This window comes from Candoia aspera, chromosome 15, assembly GCF_035149785.1.
Source record: "Candoia aspera isolate rCanAsp1 chromosome 15, rCanAsp1.hap2, whole genome shotgun sequence".
Classification (NCBI taxonomy): Eukaryota; Metazoa; Chordata; class Lepidosauria; order Squamata; family Boidae; genus Candoia; species Candoia aspera.
In genome coordinates, this window is record NC_086167.1 from 15,893,090 (window position 1) to 15,916,863 (window position 23,774).

General features: G+C 52.1%; 2 protein-coding genes and 3 non-coding genes across 9 annotated transcripts in view; 4 read left to right on the plus strand and 1 right to left on the minus strand.

Moving 5' to 3' along the window:
• The first annotated feature begins 227 nt into the window (after positions 1-227).
• Positions 228-17,565, plus strand: TRAFD1 (TRAF-type zinc finger domain containing 1). 5 transcript variants are annotated; one of them, XM_063315427.1, is made up of 12 exons: positions 228-374; positions 10,314-10,383; positions 11,202-11,337; positions 11,443-11,496; positions 12,657-13,050; positions 13,311-13,565; positions 14,197-14,264; positions 14,791-15,012; positions 15,130-15,262; positions 15,571-15,886; positions 16,272-16,329; positions 16,515-16,896. In XM_063315427.1, exons 2-12 carry the CDS (start codon positions 10,334-10,336, stop codon positions 16,752-16,754), a joined length of 1,926 nt encoding a protein of 641 aa, XP_063171497.1. In that variant the 5' UTR covers positions 228-374; positions 10,314-10,333; the 3' UTR covers positions 16,755-16,896. The 5 variants fall into 5 exon arrangements, with proteins under 5 accessions (XP_063171497.1, XP_063171498.1, XP_063171499.1 ...); XM_063315428.1 differs by lacking the exon at positions 228-374 and adding an exon at positions 9,750-9,836; XM_063315429.1 differs by lacking the exons at positions 228-374; positions 16,515-16,896 and adding an exon at positions 16,903-17,565 and having other exon boundaries at positions 10,273-10,383.
• Positions 1,778-1,941, plus strand: LOC134505993 (U1 spliceosomal RNA). The gene has a single exon (XR_010068760.1). It is a non-coding gene; the product is annotated as a U1 spliceosomal RNA (small nuclear RNA).
• Positions 3,185-3,348, plus strand: LOC134505996 (U1 spliceosomal RNA). The gene has a single exon (XR_010068763.1). It is a non-coding gene; the product is annotated as a U1 spliceosomal RNA (small nuclear RNA).
• On the plus strand, positions 7,571-7,734 carry LOC134505997 (U1 spliceosomal RNA). The gene has a single exon (XR_010068764.1). It is a non-coding gene; the product is annotated as a U1 spliceosomal RNA (small nuclear RNA).
• Positions 17,566-17,796: 231 nt separating the features above from the next.
• Positions 17,797-23,774, minus strand: part of HECTD4 (HECT domain E3 ubiquitin protein ligase 4) — a 59,167-nt gene continuing 53,189 nt past the window's right edge. Inside the window, exons 72-76 of the mRNA XM_063315443.1 lie at positions 23,487-23,708; positions 22,372-22,538; positions 21,866-22,061; positions 21,324-21,546; positions 17,797-20,536 (exon numbers count right to left, since the gene is read on the minus strand). Of these exons, the coding sequence (XP_063171513.1) occupies positions 20,400-20,536; positions 21,324-21,546; positions 21,866-22,061; positions 22,372-22,538; positions 23,487-23,708 (945 nt within the window). The 3' untranslated portion in view covers positions 17,797-20,399. The remainder of the gene's footprint in view (positions 20,537-21,323; positions 21,547-21,865; positions 22,062-22,371; positions 22,539-23,486; positions 23,709-23,774) is intronic.

Sequence of the window (23,774 nt, forward strand, 5' to 3'; positions counted from 1 at the left end):
TCACACTCACAGCTTGGCCCCAGGTCACAACAGCGAGAGAAAAATCCTCTGTTAGGATAAGTCTGTGAAGCAGGAACGACCCCAACACTTTTTCTTTGGATCTCAGCTGATTCTTTCGTAGGCAGTTTTTTTTAATCTATACAGGAGCTGATGTTTTGTTTTCTTTTAAGTAAGAGACCATATGGTTGGGTGGAAAACAATTACAGAAGTACTGAATTAAACTTGCCACCTGTTTAGGAGCTGGGAGGTAACGCTAATTTGAGTTTCTTTTTGTATTTTCAGAATCCGTTTCAATTGCGCCTTCCCCAGTACATCTCCATAAAGGCCCAAGCCAAGACCTTTACCTGCAGAGAATCCTCCTTTGTGACAGACAGGTAAGATGATCTGGCAGCCCAGTGAAATGGCCGTATGAATTCAGTTATTTGGATGCCTCTGGGAAAGAGGATAGGTGGACTGCTGAGCTCTTGTCTGTTCTCCAAAGGCTGCAGAGCAGATGGGTCAATCTGGGGTGTGTGTGTGAAAACACCAAGACATATAATTCTGAGCAAGCTGGCCAATGAAAATGCTGCAGCTTTTATCTAATAGATTCTGTTCAACAGAATGGTGGTGAAGATAAGACTCCAAATTCTAGGTATACTTTCAGGGCTGTTGCCCTTTCAGTTTCATCATTAATGCACATGTATCTTAACCCAAAAAAGACAGGTGTCTATTCTGATGAGTATATAATCTCAAAAAAAAAGAAAAGAGAGAGAGAGAGAGAATATTTTCAAGAGCCACACAGGAATATCTTAAATGAACTTAGACGACATAGGGAAGATAACCCAAAGCAGAGATAAATGGAGACAGGAGGAGTAAGAGGAAGAAATGGGAGATGATTTGTGGGACAGAATGTGGATCAACCATCCAATATATTGGAGTTCTATGACTGGACTCTATTGAAATCATTTCTTCCCCAAACAGCCAGAGATGGAGAAATTTTGTTGTGGAAGATCTAACTCCCTAGCTGCCACTAAAGGCTAAAGTTCTTATATAAATTTCCAGACCCATAATTGCTGCCCAGCACAGACTGGAAAATACAACCGGTCAGCGGCTGTGCCTTAAGTTTTCCTCTCTCTGGCAATGTGCTGAGTGATTTTTTTTTTGAGTGTTAACACTAGAGAACCAACATGGAGACACAGGCTTAATCATTGGTTGTTAAAGTGATTTACAGTAGAGCAAGACAAGAGACCAACAGATATAAAAAGCCTTTCTAAAATAGTCCATTCTGCGAAGACGACGTGTGTCTTTTAAGCTGTAACAAAGAAATAATGGATGGTCCTCAGTACGGACTGGAGCTGCTGATAGATCAGGAAAATTTTCACCAAGATATAAAATACAAAACAGCCTTTGAATATGCAGGCAGGTCGTTTCTTCCACTGAAACCATTTAAAAAAAACATGCATTCAGAAGGTAAAAAACTGAAGGATGCAAGTCATTGCCTGAGAAGAAAGGCATTGTTCTTGCTGCCTGGCAGCTCAAAGAGAAGACTAAGCGAGGCTAATCTGCATAGGCATATATGCAGATTAGCTGCAACACAGCATTGTGGTAGCAAACTGGGGAGGCTGAGGATAGGGGCAGAAGATGGATTTCCTTCTTGGATCCCACTCAGCAAGTCTGCTTGACTATTACGTTATGATTATGCCTGTTCTGCAGGACGGGAAGGTGCAGAGCTGTGGTCACAATGGAGTGGGGGGCAGAGGCGAGGAGGGGCATGGGGGCAGCCGTGCCCCTCCAGCTCATACTTACCTGGCAGGGGAGATACCATGATCATGAAGGTGGTTTTCCCAGGGTGAGGCTCATCCATTGCACTCCGGGTGTGCTGACCCCTGCGATTTCCCCAAATGCGGGAAACTCGACTGCATAATTTGTGGTAGTGGGGGACTGCGTTCGCGCTTTCCCCTGGTTTTCCTGGTTCAAAGACAGAAAAGAAGCTGTGTTTCTTGTGCCTATTATTTATTGATCATTTTAGTAAAAAATTCCTTCTTGTCTAGTATTTATTTAGTTTTTATAAGCGATTCCTATCCAGTAGCATTCCCATCTCAAGTTGAGAGCTGCAGATTTAGATTTATGCTCAGTTGGGAAGCGAAATATAGATACAGGAAGGCATTCAGCATCTTTCTCGCCCAAGGGGAAGGAACTGATGACCAGGGAAAGAGGCTAGGCTGCTAGTAGAGATCACGCAAGCACTGATCTAATGTCATTTAAGTTTCAGGAGGAAGCCTTTCTGTTTCCCTGGGTATTTCAGATGTAAAGAAATGTGCCTTGGCTGAATTGTGTGTCATCTGCTCTTCCCTTTCAGTTCTTTGGTTTTTAATTTATTTTGATGCTTTATTCCTTCCTTGCATTGGCTCTCTGAGAATTCTGGAGGAAAGGTGGCATGAATATTAAAAGATGCACTAGAGCTCTGAGTATTTTTAGCTAGAGACAAAGAAGCCCAAAACGGCATGAAGGGGGAGGGCAGACCTCGTCATGTTCTGTTTCGGAGCGTTTTGGACACAGAAATTCTACTAGCCTGATAAGCAGAGCTGCATCTTTTTAAAGGACCTCCTGGGGTTCTCTTGGATTCGCTGAAAAAGAACATATATTAATAACGTTAAAGGTTGGGTTTCTGAAGTGATAGTTCTTTGGAGATCAAGGAGAAACGTTAGGCAGGTTGTTTCAGCTGCTTTCCCTCCTTCAGTAAACGCTTCTGCGCTGAAATCCACGGGTAGAATACTGCTGTGAGAAAACATAGTATTCCAAAGGAATTGAGTTGTTTGAGAGCGATCAGGTTGCAGTCTAACGTGATCAAAAGGTAACATTTGCATAGTTGATAAGGTTGATGCTGCCAGTTGGAGCGTGGACCAAATTCCCTGCAGGCTACGAAGAGGAGAATCCTCGTGAACCCTCCCTTCCTTAAGTTTGCTGTAGTGGCTGACTGACGCAAGCACGCATGCAAATACATGCACCACGAGGCATTGTGGGAGCCCAAAATGGGGTGCAAACCTGGGCTTGCATAGAACCCCAACACACTGCGAGCAAGCTGGGGGGAGGCGGGATCTCGGCCGGGCCTTCCCGAGCTTGCTGGAGATCCTCGGGCAGAATCACCGTGAGGTTGGGGGCAGAGGCGAGGAGGGGCACGGGGGCAGCCGTGCCCCTCCAACTCATACTTACCTGGCAGGGGAGACACCATGATCATGAAGGTGGTTTTCCCAGGGTGAGGCTCATCCATTGCACTCCGGGTGTGCTGACCCCTGCGATTTCCCCAAATGCGGGAAACTCGACTGCATAATTTGTGGTAGTGGGGGACTGCGTTCGCGCTTTCCCCTGGTTTTCCTGGTCCAAAGACAGAAAAGCAATCTTGTGTTTTGTGGTAGTGATTTTCTTGCTGTCTTATTATTTAAACTCGTTAGAGGTGAGAGAGCTTGGACTGTTCGCAGGATTCAATATCGTAATTCCATCATATTGAGTTGCATGGGAAAGCGATACAGAACTTAAAATGGGGATAGTTCTGAAGTGCCTGCAGGGTCAGCAGTATCTGCTTTTCAATTGGTGCATCTTTTCTTTGTTGTTTTTTATTCGTTTAGTCGCTTCCGACTCTTTGTGACTTCGTGGACCAGCCCACGCCAGAGCTTCCTGTCGGTCGTCGACACCCCCAGCTCCCCCAGGGACGAGTCCGTCCCCTCTAGAATATCATCCATCCACCTTGCCCTCCACTCGGCCCCTCTTCCTTTTGCCCTCCACTCTCCCCAGCATCAGCATCTTCTCCAGGGTGTCCTGTCTTCTCATGATGTGGCCAAAGTACTTCAGTTTTGCCTTTAATATCATTCCCTCAAGTGAGCAGTCTGGCTTTATTTCCTGGAGGATGGACTGGTTTGATCTTCTTGCAGTCCAAGGCACTCTCAGAATTTTCCTCCCACACCACAGTTCAAAAGCATCGATCTTCCTTCGCTCAGCCTTCCTTATGGTCCAGCTCTCGCAGCCATATGTCACTACAGGGAACACTATTGCTTTAACTATGCGGGCCTTTGTTGTCAGTGTGATGTCTCCGCTCTTAACTATTTTATCGAGATTTGTCATTGCTCTTCTCCCAAGGATTAAGCGTCTTCTGATTTCCTGACTGCAGTCAGCATCTGCAGTAATCTTTGCACCTAGGAATACAAAGTCTTTCACTGCTTCTACATTTTCTCCCTCTATTTGCCAGTTATCAATCAAGCTGGTTGCCATAATCTTGGTTTTTTTGAGGTTTAGCTGCAAGCCAGCTTTTGCACTTTCTTCTTTCACCTTCGTCATAAGGCTCCTCAGTTCCTCTTCACTTTCAGCCATCAAAGTGGTATCATCTGCATATCTGAGATTGTTAATGTTTCTTCCAGAGATTTTAACTCCAGCCTTGGATTCCTCAAGCCCAGCTTGTCGCATGATGTGTTCTGCATACAAGTTGAATAGGTAGGGTGAGAGTATACAGCCCTGCCGTACTCCTTTCCCAATCTTAAACCAGTCCGTTGTTCCATGGTCTGTTCTTACTCTTGCTACTTGGTCGTTATACAGATTCTTCAGGAGGCATACAAAATGACTTGGTGTCCCCATACCACTAAGAACTTGCCACAATTTGTTATGGTCCACACAGTCAAAGGCTTTAGAATAGTCAATAAAACAGAAATAGATGTTTTTCTGAAACTCCCTGCCTTTTTCCATTATCCAGCGGATATTGGCAATTTGGTCCCTAGTTCCTCTGCCTTTTCTAAAGCCAGCTTGTACATCTGGCAATTCTCGTTCCATGAACTGCTGAAGTCTACCTTGCAGGATCTTTCACCTTACTGGCATGTGAAATGAGTGCCACTGTGCGATAGTTTGAACATTCTTTAGTGTTTCCCTTTTTTGGTATGGGGATATAAGTTGATTTTTTCCAATCTGATGGCCATTCTTGTGTTTTCCAAATTTGCTGGCATATAGCATGCATTACCTTGACAGCATCATCTTGTAAGATTTTGAACAGTTCAGCTGGGATGCCATCATCTCCTGCTGCCTTCTTATTAGCAATGCTTCTTAAGGCCCACTCAACCTCACTCTTCAGGATGTCTGGCTCTAGCTCACTGACCACACCGTCAAAGCTATCCCCGATATTGTTATCCTTCCTATACAGGTCTTCTGTATATTCTTGCCACCTTTTCTTGATCTCTTCTTCTTCTGTTAGGTCCTTGCCATCTTTGTTTTTGATCATACCCATTTTTGCCTGGAATTTACCTCTGATGTTTCTAATTTTCTGGAAGAGGTCTCTTGTCCTTCCTATTCTATTGTCTTCTTCCACTTCCGTGCATTGCTTGTTTAAAAATAATTCCTGATCTCTTCTGGCTAACCTCTGGAATTTTGCATTTAATTGAGCATATCTCCCCCTATCACTGTTGCCTTTTGCTTTCCTTCTTTCTTGGGCTACTTCTATTGTCTCAGCAGACAGCCATTTTGCCTTCTTGGTTTTCTCTTTCTTTGGGATGTATTTTGTTGCCGCCTCCTGAACAATGCTGCCAACTTCTGTCCAGAGTTCTTCCGGGACCCTATCTACTAAGTCCAGTCCCTTAAATCGATTCTTCACCTCCACTGCATATTCCTTAGGAATATTAGTGAGCTCATATCTAGCTGATCTGTGGGTCTTCCCTAATCTCTTTAGTCTGATCCTAAATTGTGCAAGAAGAAGTTCGTGATCTGAACTACAGTCAGCTCCAGGTCTTGTTTTTACTGACTGTACAGATGTCCGCCACCTTTGGCTGCAAAGGATGTAGTCAATCTGATTTCGGTGTTGTCCATCTGGTGAAGTCCATGTATAAAGCCGTCTCTTAGGTTGTTGGAAGAGAGTGTTTGTTATGCAGAGTGAATTGTCTTGGCAAAATTCTATCAGCCTATGTCCTGCTTGGTTTTGTTCTCCCAGGCCATACTTACCTGTAATTCCAGGTGTCATTTGACTGCCCACCTTAGCATTCCAGTCTCCTGTGATGAAAATAACATCTCTTTTAGGTGTGTTGTCCAGTAGGTGCTGCAGATCCTCATAGAACTGCTCTACTTCAGCTTCTTCAGCATTTGTGGTTGGGGCGTATATTTGGATCACTGTGATGTTAGATGGCTTGCCCTGAATTCGAATTGAGATCATTCTGTCGTTTTTTGGATTGTATCCAAGCACTGCTTTAGCCACTTTACTATTAATTATGAAGGCTACTCCATTTCTTCTGTGGTCCTCTTGTCCACAGTAGTAGATCTGGTGGTCATTTGATGTGAAGTGGCCCATTCCAGTCCATTTCAGTTCACTGATGCCCAAAATGTCTATCTTTAATCTTGACATCTCACCAAGAACCACATCCAATTTGCCCTGGCTCATAGATCTTACATGCCAGCTTCCAATGGTGTGTTGATCCTTAGAACATCGGATTTGCCGTTCACCACCAGCACCGTCGGCCGCTAGCCGTCCTTTCGGCTTTGAGCTAGCTGCGTCATCACGTCTGGGGCTAGTTGAGCTCATCCTCTGTTCCTCCCCAGTAGCATTTTGAGCATCTTCCGACCTGGGGGTCTCATCTTCCGATGGTATACCGACATCTCTGGTTGTGCTGATCCATTGAGTTTTCACGGCAAGGATACTGGGGTGGGTTGCCATGACCTTCCCCAGGGATCGCATTTAGTCTGTCCTCTCTGTCATGACCTTCCCGTCTTGGGTGGCCCTTCACGGTTTAGCTCATGGCATCACTGAGGTGCTCAAGCTCCAGCACCACGACAGGGTAACAATCCTTTGCTGAAGCATCTTTTCTTAGGCTTTGTGAAAGGGGCCAGTGTCTATAATTTCATGCCTCAGGAACCTTTCAAGTGCAAAAATTGACAGCAGATGGGAAAATAGGAGAACGGAAGAAAAGTAGGTAAACTGAAAGTAAGGAGGTGTGCGTAAACTCTGATCCAATATTTTTCGTCACGTTCAGTCTGTGCTTTAAAAAAAGCAGTCAAAATCAAGCTGATGGATACAGCGATCTGACAGTGGGAAATTGCCAATAGCAACAGTTTCTTCTTCCTTCAAGAAGACTGCAAGGAAGCAAATTACAACGCACAATACTGTGTTGCTTCAAAAATTCACTGAGCAGCGAGTGGAAGTAAAATGCATGAAAGTGACCTTTGTTCAATTTGTGGCTCGCACAGCCAATTCGGTCGAAGAGCGAAGGAGGGCGAGGGCAGCACGTTCCCCGCAGAATCTGAGCACAGCAAGACATCTTGGCGGTCCCTCCCCCCCCCCCCCCCCCCCGTAGCACCAATAGAAAGTCTAGTCACGTAGCAGAGGCAGGACGATTGCAGAAGGACGCAGACAGACATGCAAATCCTTGCACACGAAGGCATTGTGGGAGCCCAAAATGGGGTGCAAACCTGGGCTTGCATAGAACCCCAACACACTGCGAGCAAGCTGGGGGGAGGCGGGATCTCGGCCGGGCCTTCCCGAGCTTGCTGGAGATCCTCGGGCAGAATCACCGTGAGGTTGGGGGCAGAGGCGAGGAGGGGCACGGGGGCAGCCGTGCCCCTCCAACTCATACTTACCTGGCAGGGGAGACACCATGATCATGAAGGTGGTTTTCCCAGGGTGAGGCTCATCCATTGCACTCCGGGTGTGCTGACCCCTGCGATTTCCCCAAATGCGGGAAACTCGACTGCATAATTTGTGGTAGTGGGGGACTGCGTTCGCGCTTTCCCCTGGTTTTCCTGGTCCAAAGACAGAAAAGGCACCTTGCTTGCCCTGCCCGGGCGTCTCTCTGCTTTGGGTTGTGTGGTGGGTCATCACCACGCTTGTGGAAACGCAAATGCAGCTTCGTTCCTTTTTGTGTGCTGTGTTGTTGCAGATGGAGTTGAGGAGTCAGAACCGCCCTCCGTTGACCTCGGAACATGAGTTCAGCCTGTTATGTGTAGTCTTGCTTATTTTTGGTGCCTGCTGAGATCCTCTCCGTTATGAAAGGCCATGATCCGGAGCCGCCTTGGATGAGGCTCGTTTTCAGTATGTGAGCCGCGGAGGCCTTTTGTTGGCTTTGCCGTCCTGAAATGGCAGGATTGAGCAGTGTGTGAGAGGGTTTTTTTAGTAGGATGGAGAAGATTTAGATTCGCTTACCAGCCTTAGCCGTACCTCTGCCCCGCGCAACAGCACTCCCTGACAATACGGCAGGACAGCCGGGTTGCCCAGCGTGCCGGAAGCCCCGCCGGCGCCCGGTTTTACCCCAAGTTCCGGCTCTTCTGTGCAAGCCGCGCTGGCTAGCGCGGAGGCTGTTCTCAGGCCTGTCCTGGCCCGCTCAGCGCACCCGATTCCCTCTGCTGACCGACGCTCACCCTTCGCATCAGGTCGCTTACCCCAGAAGGGAATAGTGCGGTGAATGCATACCTGTGCACACACGTAACTAATTTATGAATGGGCGCTCTTGGCTCAGCACTTCGGTTGTGTAAGTTTCTATGTACGTGTGCGTGCGCGTGTGTGTATATATATCTCTCGCTCTTTCCCCCCCTTCTGGCGATCTGCTGGGACTTCGGAAAACAGAACCTCCCTCCCGGTGCGCGTAATTCAGGCGCCCCCCGCCTCGTGGAGCGCTGGGCAGCCGGGTGGAACGAGGGCCGTGGGCTCCTGGAGGAAACGGGAAGGGGAAGGCAGCAGGCCGGAGAGGCCGCGGGCGCGTCCTCGAGCTCAGGCTCCGTCGCCCTCGACGGGGCCAGCGGGGATGGGCCGGGCCGGGCCGGGCCGGGGCGCCGCCGGGCCCGCCCGCCTTCCCTCCCCTCCCCTCCCCTCCCCGAAGGAGGCGCGCAGCGCGGCCGCCGCCAGCTCGGCTCCCCCGGGCGCCTGCCGGGGGGGGCGGGGAACGCTGCGCGCGGGGCCGGCCCGGGGAGCGCCGTGACGCGCGGGGGGCGTGGCCGGGGACGGGGGGGTGGGCGCTCCTTTGCCCCGAGGCCTGCGGGCCAATGGGCGGCGCGCTCGGCGGAGCCGTCCGCCAGTCGCGGCTCGGCGGGGAGCAACGGCGGCGCGGGCGGGCGAGGCGGCGCCGGTGGAGGCCGGTGAGCGGGCGGTGGCGCGCGGCGGCCCGGGAGCTCTCCACGGGGCGGGGGGGGGCCTCCCGCCGCGCTGCGCTGCGCTGCGTTCCGGAGCGGGGGAAGGCGAGGACTTCTCCGCGGGCTGGGGGCAGGGGCGCCCGCGGCGCTTCCCCCTTACAACAACCCTGCCGGGGAGGCCGGGGGCGGCAGCAGCCTCTCTTCCGAGCCCTGTCCGGGAGCTGCCGCCCCCGCCCCCACCCCACCCCACCCGACCCGGTTGCCTCTGCCCAGGCGGATCCGCGCTGCTCGGGGGCGCGGGGCCAGCTGCTGTTCCGGCCCGCAGAGCTGCCGGGTCGCCCGAGGGGCCGCGGAGGCGCTTCCTCCCTTCTCGGCGGGCGGGAGCCGCGGTGGAAACGGTGGGGCGGGGTCTGGGCGCGGCCGCCTTCCTCCCCGAGAGGGGCCTCGCCCACCGGGCGCCGGTGCTCCTGGCCCGCGAACGCCCGCGGCCCGCCTCTCCCCGGGGGGCTTCGGCGTGTCTCGGGTTTTGTCGCAGCAGACGAGCAGAGTCACCCAGGGGCCTTCCTCGCCCAAGGAGATGGTCCTGACGTTTTTCTCCCGCAGACAGGAGGAGGGCAGGTGGCTTTGCAATAGTTGGTGTTTCCAAAGGAGGAGAAAAGAAGCAGCCCGCAGGTCTTGTTTCCCTTCTCCAGGTTCAGCAAGCAGAGACCCAAGCCTGAAGTCTTTTCGAAGAGACCTCTAGAAGGCCTTTTCCCCCACTGAAGTCACTTTGGGTAAGTAGGTTCAGGGTCTCCATGCCGAGAAATGGATTCTGAAGGTGTTTCCCTGGTAAAGATGGGGCTGAGAGGGAACTGGGCGATAAGCTACTCGCCCTCCTCGTTCCTTGGCAGAGGTGAGGAGAAACCCTGGCCTGGGGAAGAATGTCCGAGGTGCCCGGTAGATTCTAGAATTTGCAAGACAATGGGCAGTGGGGCAGAGGTCTAGAGTGGTGGGTTTTCAGTGGGTTGTGCTCTGGTTTCAGCTCTGGCCCGTGTGGGAGTACAAATTGCCAGGCAGCGGCGAGGCTTGCCACTGGGTAAACCGGCTGCCTTGCCACTGAGCCTCTGTCTGGACCGCTGTGTGACCAAATAGGCTTCTGTGCGGTCCCGTTGTCAGAAGGGCCTTGTGGGTAATGCCAGACTCTCAGAGCAGGGAGGAAGCACCGAGTAGGCCTGTTCGTGGAACGCCAAGAGCAATGGTCCTTTTTCTAGGTTCCTGGAACAGCAGGGCGATGGCTGCAGTGGCGGGACAGGAAACTGAAACCCAGCTATGTAGCAATTGGTAAGAAAGAAGGGCTGGGAACTGAACGTTGCTGTTCGTCAGGCGTCCTTTGCCAGGCATGTGCGTGTGTGCGTGTGCTTGGGCTGATTTATACCGGTTGGCTTTGGAGGTCTCATTTCTGTTCTCACCTCAATTCTTCTGCCTCTACCTGGACAAGAAACCCCAGAAGAAATGATCTGTGCCCCCTTTCCACTGTGACTCGGGGACAGGAATCCTGTGGTACAGATGAGGTGTCTGAGACAAAGATCCTAGGCCAGGAAGACTAGAGGTCGGCTTCAAGTCACTGGAGGCCTTTGTTTCCAAGCCCTGTTAGTTCTGAGAATGAAAAGGGTGTCTCTTTCTCCGGAGGATCAGATTACTTGCATTTTGTAGTGCGCTGCTGGGCCTTCTGTGCATGTTAAACTCTTGGACCCTCCTCGTTCTTGCTCATTCTTCAAGAGGAACGTGGGTAGCTTGTTTTTTCTTTTTTAAGAGACTTGGGAAGGAGGGCACACATTTTTGAGGGAAGGGCCCTCTCTTCTCCTCCAGGGAGTAGCAGTCAAGTCATTACCCCACAAAGATGGGGATCTGGATATTCTGCACTGCACTTCAAATTATGACCCTAGAAAATCTGAAGTGCAAAATTTTTTAGATGAGATGAACATGCCATTTCCAGTCCCACTGAGTTCATTGGGTTGAACAACTCATGCCTGTGCTTTTCAGATTGCAGAAGGGAGATGGATTAAAAAAGGGTGGCAGGCTTGTGGAAGTGTTTCTGTGTGTCCCAAAACCTTTTTTAAAGGGTATTGCAACGCACCCTGTCCATGTGCCTCTTACAGTAAAAAAGATATTCCTCTGGCAAACTTTACCATCCATGAGATTCACTGTAGTCGGAACATCGGGATCTGTCCTGTCTGCAAAGAGTCCTTCCCGAAAGCAGAAATGAGGACTCATCAGGAGCAAGAGCACACACAGGTGATCCTCCTCTTCCTCCACGTCCCCCCCCCGCGTGTCTTTCCACGTGAGGCAGATTTAATTCTGCAAACTTTATTCTGATCTGTGCATTTCTTTTAATCCTAGATTGTCTGTAAATGCAGCATGAGAATGGACAGAGGACTCTTACAGGACCATGTAGTGAGTAAGCTGACCATTGCCTGATTCTGTCCTTTGAAATATCGAGGGGGACAAAAAAAACTCCTATAAGGTGGTGGAATGTACTCCTGAGTCAGGCATATAAAATAGCCACTTGTATCACAACATAAAATTAAAAAAAGAACGCTTCTTAACGCAAAGCATAAATGGAATACCACAGTACAGGGAAGCGAACATCAGAAATGTAGTGGCACCAACCACCCTAAATAAGTATTGCTTATTTATCTAATAAATGTAAATGAACATATAAATACATGAAGTACTTAACTATCTTATGATAACAATAAATATTGTTATCATAAAACAGTACTTCATCTTACCATGTTCACTTAATTTTTTTGAGATGTTTCTTGGCATGTTTTGAGTGTGAGATTAATTTTGTTGACTGAGAAGAATCCTGTTTACTTCCTCATCCACATTAGCTGGAACTATCTATTTCTGAAACAGGAGGGATTGGCGTGTTTGATGGCATATGCTTAGCTTAAAGAAGGGAAGGCTAAAGGAAGACTTGGCAGCAGACCTCCAATATTGGAGGGCTGACCCAGGGCCGAGGCTGTGGATTTCTTCTTAATGCCTGAGGGTAGGACCAGAACCTGAGGGTGGGAGCTTTACAGAGAGAGATCCAACCTTAGAATACAGGGCTTTTTAATGTGTATGGGGGTAACTATTTATCCTTGGGCACCAGGGACTATGTGTCGTGGTTTCTTGTGTTTTTAATCCTTGTATGCCACCCGGAGTCATCTGTGAGATGGCAGCCATACAAATCGAATAAATCAATGCTAAGCGGCGGGACAGCCTCCCTCCTGAAGTCAGGGTGCCATCATCACTGGAGGGTTTCAAACCGAGGTTGGATGGCTGTTTGTCTGGGATGGTCTGAGGATTCCTGCCTTGAGCAGGGGTTGAACTAGAAGACCTCCAAGGCCCCTTGCGACAATAAGTTTCTGTGGACCTGATTATTGTGATCAGCCGGTGCCTGACTTCACAAAACGCGACTTGAGCGGTACCTGGAGGCCATGGCAACCCTCCTCAGGACCCCCGCTCTAGGGCCCTGACTCTTGAGACTCGTTCCTGCTTTTCAGGTGTCTGTCACAGGACAGCCGAGACCGCTTGGGCGACAAGCTGTTTCTGCCCTTTTCGTGCAGGCTTCGGAGTGTCCCTTGCGGCCCGTTGCTTGTCGGCACTGTGACATCGAGCTCGCCTTCAGCAAGCTCCAGGACCACGAAGATTATTGCGGTGCCCGGACTGAGCGATGCAGTGGGTGCAGCCGCAACGTCATGCTGCGAGAACTGAATGCGCACCTCAGCGACTGTGGAAAGAAGGCTGAGAGAGAGCCAGTTGGGCAGGCGAAGCCTCATCTCAACCCTGAGGCCGCTTTGCGCAACATTCAGACCATCAGGGACGTCCTGCAGCCAGATTCCTCGGGAGAGTCGCCGTCAAGGGGCAGCGGGTTCCCAGAGAGCCTGTTGCACAGCTGGCTCTCGGGTGAGGAGTCCAACCGGAGGGGCAGAGTTCCGTCCCCGCCAGGTCTGAACCGAGGTAAAGGCATTGCGTGAGAACCGCCCCGAGAGCGAAACGCCCCGCTGGTTGTCCTTTTTCTTTTTGAGGGTTCCGAGAGATGCCGCTCACCCAAGCGGGTTCTCTTCTAAACGCACCTCTTGAACTAAGAGGGTGAGGACTCTCCGGGCAAAGGCCTCGAAAGCGGGTCTGCCCATTTGTGCTTGTGCTGCCGCACGGCAGTGATGGGACGGGGCGCCGCAGGTGTGTTTCTAACACTGTTCCATGTTTGTTCCCTGAAGCCCACCTGGAAAGGTCAGCCGCCCCGCTGCCCCTGGACGGAGGGCCCGGCTGCGGCTGGGATTACCTGCTGGCTCTGAGCCTGCAGCACGAAGATAGCTTTGGTCGACCCCATGTGGCAGAGCTCCGGAGCGCGCTCTGGAAGAATATCTGCCCCCCCCCAACCAGACCGACGGACAACTGTGGCGAAGCAAAGAACTCCAGGGACTTCTCTCAAGATCTGCTGGTGGCAGCTAACATCCTGGGCGGGCCCAAAAGTACGTCAGCCTTGGCCGTCGCTTATTGGATTAAGGGACGGGAACGGGCGCGCTGCAGAAAGAAACCGAGCGGCCGATTTTCCTGCTGTGGCCGTTGCAGGCGGTTACATGAAAAGGGCTGAAAATGATGCAGCAACAGAGGAGAAGTAGTGAGCAGCAACTCATCCGGGGCTGTTGCAGAGGGAGAGGGGAACGGGCACCTCGTTGGCTCCGTGGGCCAGCCTGGTCAGTTGGCCACCTCCTTTTCCGGAACTGAGTGTGTTCTCGCTAGTCGTTGTGCGTATTACAGTATAACGTTTAAAAGTTGCTGACTCAGCTTGCTTTTTTTCATCTTCCCCCTCCTTGTCTTTTAACTTTTTATGCTGTGTCATTTAGGGGAAAAGGGGGGAAGTTCAGAGTGTCTTGTTGGGCTCAATTTGTCTTAAGTCGCTCTGAGGGCTTGTTTTTTTTTTGTTTTTGTTTTTTGACTGAAGAGCAGCATAAACCTGCTCTCAGCAAGGAGTATGAGGTGGTTAACTCTGCTTGGCAGAGGAGTTGCGTGTTAGCACGTGGCCAATTTTGAAGGCAGCGATGATGGCAGTTTGGTGGGCCCGGTTGCGAGTGGTGGAATGGCATCTCCTTTGTCTTCCAGCTGAGACCCTTCTGCCTTGCGAGTTCTGTGAGGAGCTGTACCCTGAGGGAGAACTGACCCTTCACCAGGTAGGCTGGCTGCCTATTCTTTTGGGGCTGAGGGAAGGGGGAATCCGCAGGCCTTTTCCCCTCTGGATAGCAGTTAGAGCGTTGATGGTCTGGGCTGTGCAGTGCTTTGGATTCAGTTTCAAAAGGTGTCTCGGAATCCGCAGGGGCACAGATGCAGCCCGTCTTTAAAGCCCCTGCACACTCCTTTTAGAGGCCGGGGGTAGCAAACAGCATTTTTCTTACTGGGCCGCATTTATTTGCATCCTAATGTTTGCAGAGGGTTTGCTGTAAGGATTTGTCAGTGGCTCTGCTTAAACCGCAGTTGTCCATTTACCGGTGGCAGACAGCAGTGGCTCACGGGAATGGGGTGGGGACAAAGCCAGAGAACAGCAAGAGGGGCTGTAGTTGGTGCAATGCCCCCCCATCTCCCCACCCCACCCACATTCAACTTCGCCCGCGCCAGCTGCCTCTCAATTGCCCTTGTTCGTCCGGAGTGGTTTTAAGAGAAGAGGACCATCTGCCTCTTTTCCTGCCCTGCCCGTAACAGACTGGCTGCAACCCGGCAAGCGCCTTGGCCGCCTTCAGCAAGAGGAGCAATGTGGCCCCGCCGGCTGCGTGTCTTGGCGGCCTGTGGGGACAGCTGCAGGGCGGCCGTCCTGTTGGCAGCGGGGAGACGTTTCCTCTCCAGCATGACGTCCAAGACAGCCTCATGCTCCCTTGTGAGTTCTGCGGGGTCCAGCTTGAAGAAGAGATCCTGTTCCACCACCAGGTACAGAGTCACAAAGCCCCTCCGGAGCACACTTGGCTCTGTGATGGGGGGCGTGATTGGCAAGCCAGCTCGCTTCCCTAAGTGGGCAGTGACTGGCAGCCCTTTCCCTTGACCCAGGACCAGTGCGATTTGCGCCCAGCAACCGCCCCCTCAGCAGGAAGAACACTTGTGTGGTCAGGGGCTCCAGCCGCAGGAAGCTCCGCGGGCACTGAGTCACCTGATCTTCCCAGGAGACGCATCCGGCACCAAGGTATTCTCCCTGGCTTTCAGTGGATCCCAGACTGGAGGCTGGAGAGCCAGTGGGACCCTTCTGGGCTTCCTTAAGGGAGGATAGCCCTGAGCATGGCCCAAAGCGAATGGGTGTCTCCTTTTCACCAAAACTGGGCTGTGGGGAAGTGGGCAGGGAGTGCGAATGTGCGTTTTTCAGTCCTTTAGCCGCCTCCTGGGATGCAGGAATGGACTGTGGTTTCATGCCGTGGGTTCGGGCACTCAACTCTGTGGTCCTCTCTTCCCCACATTGTCCCCGGTACGTCTTCCCTCTGCTCCCTTCTGCTCCAGGCGAGCTCTCCCCTCTGTATCTTGAGCAGCTCAGGCAGAAGAAGCCTTTCCAGCCTGCTCAGAAGAGCCCTTCCCAGGGCAACGGGGTGGCTGCCAGGCGCATTCAGCTGGCCTCTCCCAGCAACAGAAGGGAGGATCCGGTTGCTCTCGCCAAGGGAAGGAAGCCCAAGAAGCTGGGAGACGCCGAAGGAAGAACGCCGGGCCAAGGCCTGAGTGACCCTGGGGCGGCCCCTCTGCCCATCAGACACTCTTCCCTCGGCTTCCCTCCCAGCAGCTACGTCCCAAGCTTCCCCGTCACGCTTCCAACTCGCCCAAGGTAGGGTTTCCTGGAGCCGGCTTTCCAAGTTCCCATTTATAGTAGAATTAGAGTCTTCCCGGTGACGAATTCTGCAAATTTGGCCTGCTCCGGGCTAACGGGGATGGGGGTGGGAGGGAAGCTCTGCTCTTGAGCCTGCTGGTGCTAACTGGAGCAGGAGGGAGTGCGTTCCCAGGGGAGGCGCTTTAAAAGAACCTTGGAGAAAAGTTTCATCTGCTTCGGCTTTGCTGCATGACCTTCGTTTAGCCGCTTTTCCATTAGTTGAGGGTTTTAATGGGGTGAGGAGAAATTGAAATCTGAAAAGCAGGATGGATATCCCTGGAATCAATTAAGAAACCGGTTAGCTGTGAAGTTTCAGATTTCAACCCTGTTTTTTCTCCTTCAGCATAAGACAGGAAGGAGGACGGAGTCCTACAGGTCCCCCCCATTTCGGTAACTCTAAGGTAAGGGCTGCAATTGACTGATGACCTCCTGGGAAAGGTTTTGAAAAGTAATTCCACAATAGAAGCTGAATCCTTTGTAAAAACTGCTATCAGCCGTCACTTGAGCAGAGATACCTTAATGGAACTTCGTCACGTATTTCATATGCTTAGAACCGTGTTTTCAGGAAAGTCTACTTTGCGTTTAGGCGGTATGCGCTATGTCTCAACCAGTGCCAGCAGGAAAGGGGCATTTCTCCATTTCTGCTTGCAGAGCAAACGCGTCACGATTGCTTGCCACCCGTGTTACTTCTCAGACGCGTCCTTGTCGGGTGCCTTTCTCAATCAGCAGTTGCACAGTCGTCTTAAACCCTTCCTCTCTGAATCATGAGGAAATCAAGAAACCCCGTGTCTCATCCCTGAAAATCTTCCTCAGCCATGCCCTCTAAAGGCCTTCAGGCCCTTCGGTCGTGCTTCCGAATGCTGCAGTGGTGGTGTGAGCTAGAAACACGTTACTGTTTAAAGCACCCAGTTCATAGCTGTTTAAATTCAGATCTTGCCTTCCTGAGCGGAGCCTCTGGCCTTTTGTCCCCGCAGGCAAAACCCTGGCAGGCGAAATCAGCCAGTCCCGACGCGTGAGGGGGCAGATGCGCTGGGGCCGCCTTCTCCTGCATTTCTTCCAGCCCAAAGACTTGGTTTCATGGCGAGATTTTCGCAGGCGCCCTGGGACTGGCATTCCGTGCCTTTGGGTCACGGATGCAGCAGCAGGATTCCGTGATTGCTGTGTTGATTGTGCAACGTTTTGATGCGATTGGGAGCTCGGCCCCATTCACTCGAGGACCGAGACACTTAGGGGCTTTGCTTGGAGTGCCCAAAACTCTGTCCTTGGGCAGATGCTTCCTCTTTCCATGATGTAAAGTGTAGAGAAACACCCCCCCCCCGCCCCCAAAATGCCTAGGGAATAAAGAGGCTGGTAGTTGCTGAGTCTGGACTCAGTGCTTTTGCTGCTAGGGTTTGCTCCCTGCGCTCGGCCACTGCTTCCCTTTCCTAGTCTGGTTTCTCAGCCAATGTGACAAGGAGGGGAAAGTCCTCATGGGGGCTCCTCTCCACGCAAGCATCGTGGCCTGTGAGGCCTGAGGAGCCCAGCCTTAAGAGCTGAAACCCGTGTCACGACTTGCGAGTAGCCAGACTCCCTCAGGCTGATGGTGGCGTGGCGGAGACTTTTAAATTCCTTACAATAAACTTTGTATCTGTCACTCCTGTCTCATGTTCGCAGCATCTCTTGGTTGCCTTGGCACACTGAGCGCAGCCAGAAACATGCCTGAATTTAGGACTGTCGCAGGTGCTCCAATTGATGGCTCTCATCTGCTTCCAGCTGCCCTAAGCCAAAAAAAAAAAAACGGTTCCCTCTGCGCATTTTATTCCCTCGCGTTGTCCAGCCCTAACTCCCAAGACCAGGCCAAGAACAAATCTGTTTTAAGGACACTTCCACCAAATGTAAGCATTTATTAAATACAAGAAAAGCCAAAGAATTCTTAAAAACAAGTGGAACCAACCTTGCAGTGTTCTTTCTGAGGGCGAAGTACTATTGTGTGTTTACCGAGACAAGCTATGGTTTTTTTTAATATTCTTGAGAAGAGGCAACAGTTTGTGATGGAATCAAGGTGTGAAAAGCGGAGAATAAATTAACAAAATGGCAAACAAGCGCCTGTCAGCTGAGCGGCCGATCCCCCCGGGCAGAAGGAAACGCAGAGTCCTCCTTGCCCGAAAGCAACAGCCCTTGAGGCTCGCTTTCCTCTTTCATACAAAATATTTACATGTTTGCTTAAGTAAATATAAATAAAAAAAAGTACAGCGCATCGAACCCGTCCCAAAGTGAGCCGGAGGAGGCAGCCTGTGGTTCCCCGCCTCGAGGAGCCTGACTTGTCCCGGTGCCTCAAGTGCGATGGGGCTCCTGCTTCCCAGCCAGGTGCTGCAGAGCATGTGCAGGAAGCGGGGAGCCCCCCAGCCCAGAGGCTCCAGCCCTGCCCAGAAGTGCCTCAGCAGGCTGATCACGGACAATAAACACCAAAATGGATGCCGAACATAGCTGAAACTGAAGCGCCTCTGCTGCCTCCGGGAACAGCTTTTACATTCAGAATGCTTCAAGTTGAAAGAACGCTCCCTGTCCCGGACTCGGTGGCGAGCGGTAGCCTTACTGCAGGGCGTAAACCGCAGCCGGACAGAGCCAAAGCCGATCTGGCAGACTGGAAAGCCAGACCATTTTCTTTCACAGTTAGCCCAGTCTTACCGAGTAGCCGCCTCCAGCTCGCCCTTGCCCGCTCTTTGAAAGGGAGCCACCGTGCAGAGGAAGGGCGTACGGTCTGGGCGCAAAAGCTCCCCTGAGAAGCTCCATTTGCAGTGGGGGGGGGGGCGTAAACACCACAGAAGACCATTTGTTTTCTTAAATGCAACCATAAATAATTGGAATAAATATACATCAAGTCACTTTACAGCACACACGCTTCCGGGCCAAAGTGGGGTTACTCTGGATACCCTGCTGGTCTCCAGGGGGGAGAGGGAGCACCTGCTGACGTTTGCAGCTGGCGATGTGGCAACTGAAAGGTATCTGAGGTATTTGAACAAGAAGCCCCCTTAGGAGAAACCGGGTGTTTCAGATCCAGAAGCCACGAGATCTCTGGATCTGCGCAGCACAGTCTTTTGTGGATGAAACAAAGCCGGTTAAGCCCCTTTGTTCTAACTGGTTTCTCCTGAGCGCTTGTGAACACACCACGCCACATCTCCCTTTAGTCCGAGCGGGGCCCACCTCGGCCAGAAGAGGGGCCAGGCTCAGGGGTCCAAAGGGATGACCAAGCAAGTGTGAAGACCGAGTCTGTCCACACTTCAACTCCTTGCTCTAAAAACAGTCATGCATCTTGCCAATCATCCCCAGCCTCCATCCACGCATCTCACAGGCCAAATAATTAACAGTATTCACAGTAATATACAATAAATACAGCTCTCCCGTTGCTACGGAGAAGCAAAACTATTCAGAATCTCATCTCCCAGCAGCCTTTAGGTTACAGCTTGTGACGGCATGGCTTCCGCAGGGAAGCAAGCAAGCCACAAGTGCCGGCGTGTACGTCTCCTGGGCAGCGCCAAGCCAAGCTGGGCTGCTGAGGCCCTCTGGAGTCCCGGGCTGGAGGGCAACCCCAAAATGGCTTGATCCAACACTATTTTTGTTAGATGTTTAGGACGCCCTTGAAATTCATCAAGAAAAAAACCACGTGCATGCTCGATGTGCCATTCAAAAGCAGGGTGCATCTGGCAAGGATGCCGGTACTATCCCCAGGTCAGTCTCAAGAGTTACCTTGAAAACTCTTAACTGAAACAAAAACAAGGAAACCAGAAAGCCAGATGGATCCTCGCTGCCTTTTGCTAGGGAAGAACCCAGGATCCCGCTCTCTGAACTCGCTTTCCCCCACTTCCTGCAACATGCTAACAGTCCTCTTGGAAGGGCCATCTCTTGAGTGCAAGGCAGGCCTTTGGGGAGCTGATTAGCGGGCGACCATTCTAACAGTAGAGACAGGCACTCCCCCCGCCCCCATCCTTTAGATCATCACCATTTAGGCTTTCGGCAGACATGAAGCGACCGTTATTTATCACCATACAGTGGAATGTGTGAAGTTCCCACTTCCAGTTCCAACCCTGGCAAAAAGTGAAAAGCGTTAGTTCTCGTCTGGTGAACTACATTCTGCCTGGGTCACAGAAAACGAGCGTGGTTGCTTCACTGATGCCCTCAGAAATGGGGGGTGGGGGAGGTCACCACCTCGTGAGCCTGATCCCTGAACGCCCGTTCAGCCATCAGCACCCTTCTAGCTGGGAAGACACGGGAGGTCCCCAGGTCTGCGAACGCCAGTCCACGCACCGACTTCTCCGTAAGGCAGCGAGGACACCCCCTCCGCCACAGGAGTCTGCAAAGAGGAAACGGAAGCCTTCCGCCACCGCGGCTGCAAGGACGGAGGCGAGGACAGAACCCGCCTCCTGCTCTCGCCTCCTTGCGGCCCAACTTCTCGGATGCCTCCTCCGAAGGGCCTTCCCTCGGGCGGAGCAGGTCAGCCGCTGAGAGGGTCCTCGCGATAGTGGACGGCGTACCGAAGCTTTTCCAGCATGATCTCTAACGAGGAATACTGAGGGAGCTTGATCATGAACATGCAGGTCTCGACACGGATGTAGCGTGAATCTGGGGAACCTGCAGGGGTCACAGGAAGGGGGGAGACTCACCCCGCAAGAAGGGAGCTTTATTTTCCTGACAGATCCCTGGTGCCTTAAGCCACGACTCTGATGCTTGTTCCCTTCTGCTCCCCTTGGCTATCTGGTGTCAGGGAAGCACGGCCACGCAAGGATGAAGCAGCCGGCCCAGGCCTCTCTGAAATGGGCGCCCAAGGAAGGCAGGGTACTGATATCTGGGGGGGCAGAGCAGGATGTGCCCTTCCATGTAAACGGGATCTGCTGATATCTGAGCAGAGGTGAAGTTATTAAGGTCTGGCCAGGAGCCAGAACGGCCCAACGGCCCACAGGCCCAGTTCCTCCATCTGCTCCCACAGCTGCCAGCCGGGAGCACCGTCCACTCAAGCTCTCAGCTGCTCTTCTTGAGAGCATCCCGCCTCAGATGCTCCCGCAGGCAGCGTGGACTAACAGCCGTCGGGACAGAGGGAGGGAAGCCTGACTCAGCAGCCTGGAAACACCAGTTCCCGAGCTTGGGCTGCCAGGGGTTCCCGTTCTTTTTGTTTCTCTTGGGTTGTAAACATTTATTTCGCATTACAAATGGCCAAGGAAGGACAAGGCAAACCAAAGCCACACTGAGAGACTGCACCAAGCAGGATTTAACTCCTGCTGGCTTAACCGTCACAAGAGCCAAACTGACCCCAGACCCATCCCTCCCCGTGAGGTAACACCGTGTTTGGCTCAACTGTCCCATTTCCTTTCAGCAGAGAGACCTCCTTCAGACCAGTTCCGCACCCAGGAAACCACTGTACCTGCCGTGCCGTCTGGGGGCGCGATTTTCATGGGGTACGGCGGCACATGTGCCGTGTCTGGCCCCCCGTCCTTACAAGGACACGTGAAGGGGATGCGCTCCTGGTTGCAGGCAAACTTGATGAACTTGCAGAGCTCCTCCTGAGTGAACATCTCCAGGGCTCCCCAGAAAAATTCAATATGCTGGTCAGTCTCCATGAGCCCAACTTGGTACATGGTGTGGGCCTGTACATCGCCAAGCATGAAAGACAGAAGGGGGCAGGGAAGGGCAGGGATCTAGTTATGTATCAGAGACTCAAGTTGAACATCCTAGATGCACTCTAGTCCACCTTGAGCTCCAAAATATAATGGTTTTCTGGTTTTGCTTGACTTGGGTGGATTTAAGTTTTCTCCCCTGTGGGCTGTACCTGAGCTAGTTCTCAGTTCTGCCTCTACTCTCCTGCTACCAACGAGAGGAGGGTGAACAGCTGCTGCTTCCTCTGCAGAAAACCTCCTAGTTTCTGCAGGCCGCCTGCCTTTCCTCTGGTGGAGACCCTCAAATTACCTTGAGGAACTCCAGGTTGATGTAGGGGAGTCCACAGGTTCGGAGTTCCATCTCCACGGGCGTTAGCAAGGTCAGAACCTGCAGAGGGATAATCGAGGCCAGGCCGGCTCTCACGGCCATCACGCACTCCGGGGTCTGCAGCTCATGTAGCCTCAGATTCCGAACGGCCGTTGCGTAGACATCCTTGTTCTCCCACCTGAGAGGACAGATGCATTCAGGACCCACAAAGAGGCTCTTTGCTTAGCGTGGGAAGCCCTGGCCGGCTGGTCTCCCGTTTGACGCTAATGCTTCTCCCTCTGCTTGGTACCTTCAACTGGTACCGGGGGGCGGGTGCTGTTGCCGCCAGTGTTCAGCCCTGCAGCCCCGAGCCGTAAGGAGAGGCGGAGGGAGCCGAGATCCACGTCAAGGCTCAGCAACGTTAGACTCTGGCTGCCCTCAGAGCCGCGCCCTTTCAAAAACCGGCCTGCTGCTTTGGGTGCCCTGGCCGAAAGGCTTTGGCTACTCACACCACGGGGATGTGCCTGCCTCTGGCGCACAGCTCCACCTCTTCTCCCGTCACGGTCACGTAGGTGAACTTGCAGCTGGGCTTGCTGGGACAGTCTGGGCTCTCCATCGCAAGGTGCTGGGAAGCAATTTCGGCACAGAGGGCCTCCAGCTCCATCTCGTCATTAAGCTAGGACAGAGGAGGCAAACGCGACGGGCGGGTGGGCTTAGCCAGGAGAACGTACGGCAAGTGCCGCAGGAAAGGCCTCGCTGCCCTGCGAGGCTCTGCGCTTCGTTTCTGATCTTGCCCTGCAAGACCACCCACCAGCCGTTGGGTAAGAAGCCAGATACTGTGGAAGTCCAGCCGGCCGCTGCTTGCGGAAGAACATCTTGTGTAAAGGTGCAAACCCAGGAGCCACGCGGCCTCCTCCCTGGCCAATCATCTACCAGCCAAACAGCTTACCCGGACTGGCCACCCTCCTCCCCGTCAAAATCAACCGCACAAATCATTACGCGGATCTATTTAAAAAGACGCTCTTTTGCATGAAGGCCTCAGCTGCTGAGCTAGCGGGATGAAACAGCATCCATCCTGCACGAGACTCCCGAGCAGCAGGTGAACCCGAGAGGGTCTTCAGGGAACGCAGCTGAGTGAAACAGACCCGAGTCATAACCATCCCCAAGCTTTACAGAACGAGCGACCAATAGCTGGTTAAAACCAAAAGGGACCTCAGGATGCCCAGACCCCTGAAAACACCCCACACCCGTGTCAATGAAGTTGGGGAACATGCCAAGAGAGGCTATGCTTTGAAGACTGGGATTTCTTTGCTGTAACAAGGGCACCGAGCGCGTGTGTGAATTCAGTGTATATGAAACGGTAGTTATTAACAGATTAAACAAAATGCTCTAGGACAAAGCCGACTGAAATGAAATAGGCTTCTTAATTTATTTCCCTTTTTTTTGCTTCTGCAGACTCTGAATATTGAGAGGCCTTGCAATTTATGACTCAGCTACGAATTGGTTAAATGGGTGATCGACATGAAAATGATCATAGATGTACTTAGAGATTTTCCTGCCTATGCGGTGTTTACAACATCCCATCAAGGCTGGGAAAGGGGAATTGGTACCATCCAAGACTTACATTTTCAAATTTTTTGACGTAATTGTAGGTTAGTACGTCAGCCTCCTGGAGGTCCAGATCTGGATCCAGAGGTTCTCCCACCAAGATCTTCCAGAAGGAGGGCAGGAGATCCAGAGGCAGAGGGACGTCAGCTCGGATGGCAATCCCTAGGAGCTGCCCGAAGAAGTGCAGCAGCTGTTCCTCCCCATAGCTGATGGGGCTCGGGGTCAAAATATATTTGCCCTGGGGATGAAAAACATGGTTGGTTTGGAAGCCAAATTCTTCTGAGGAATTAAGGTCTGCTTGCTT

Bases quoted from the DNA above. Each gene is read 5' to 3' on its own strand.
- TRAFD1 (XM_063315426.1), top strand. From the start codon at position 10,298: ATGGTCCTTTTTCTAGGTTCCTGGAACAGCAGGGCGATGGCTGCAGTG. The intron at 11,497-12,656 runs GTGAGTAAGCTG...CTTTTCGTGCAG, and splicing joins GACTCTTACAGGACCATGTA to GCTTCGGAGTGTCCCTTGCG. The intron at 14,265-14,790 runs GTAGGCTGGCTG...TGCCCGTAACAG, and splicing joins GAGAACTGACCCTTCACCAG to ACTGGCTGCAACCCGGCAAG.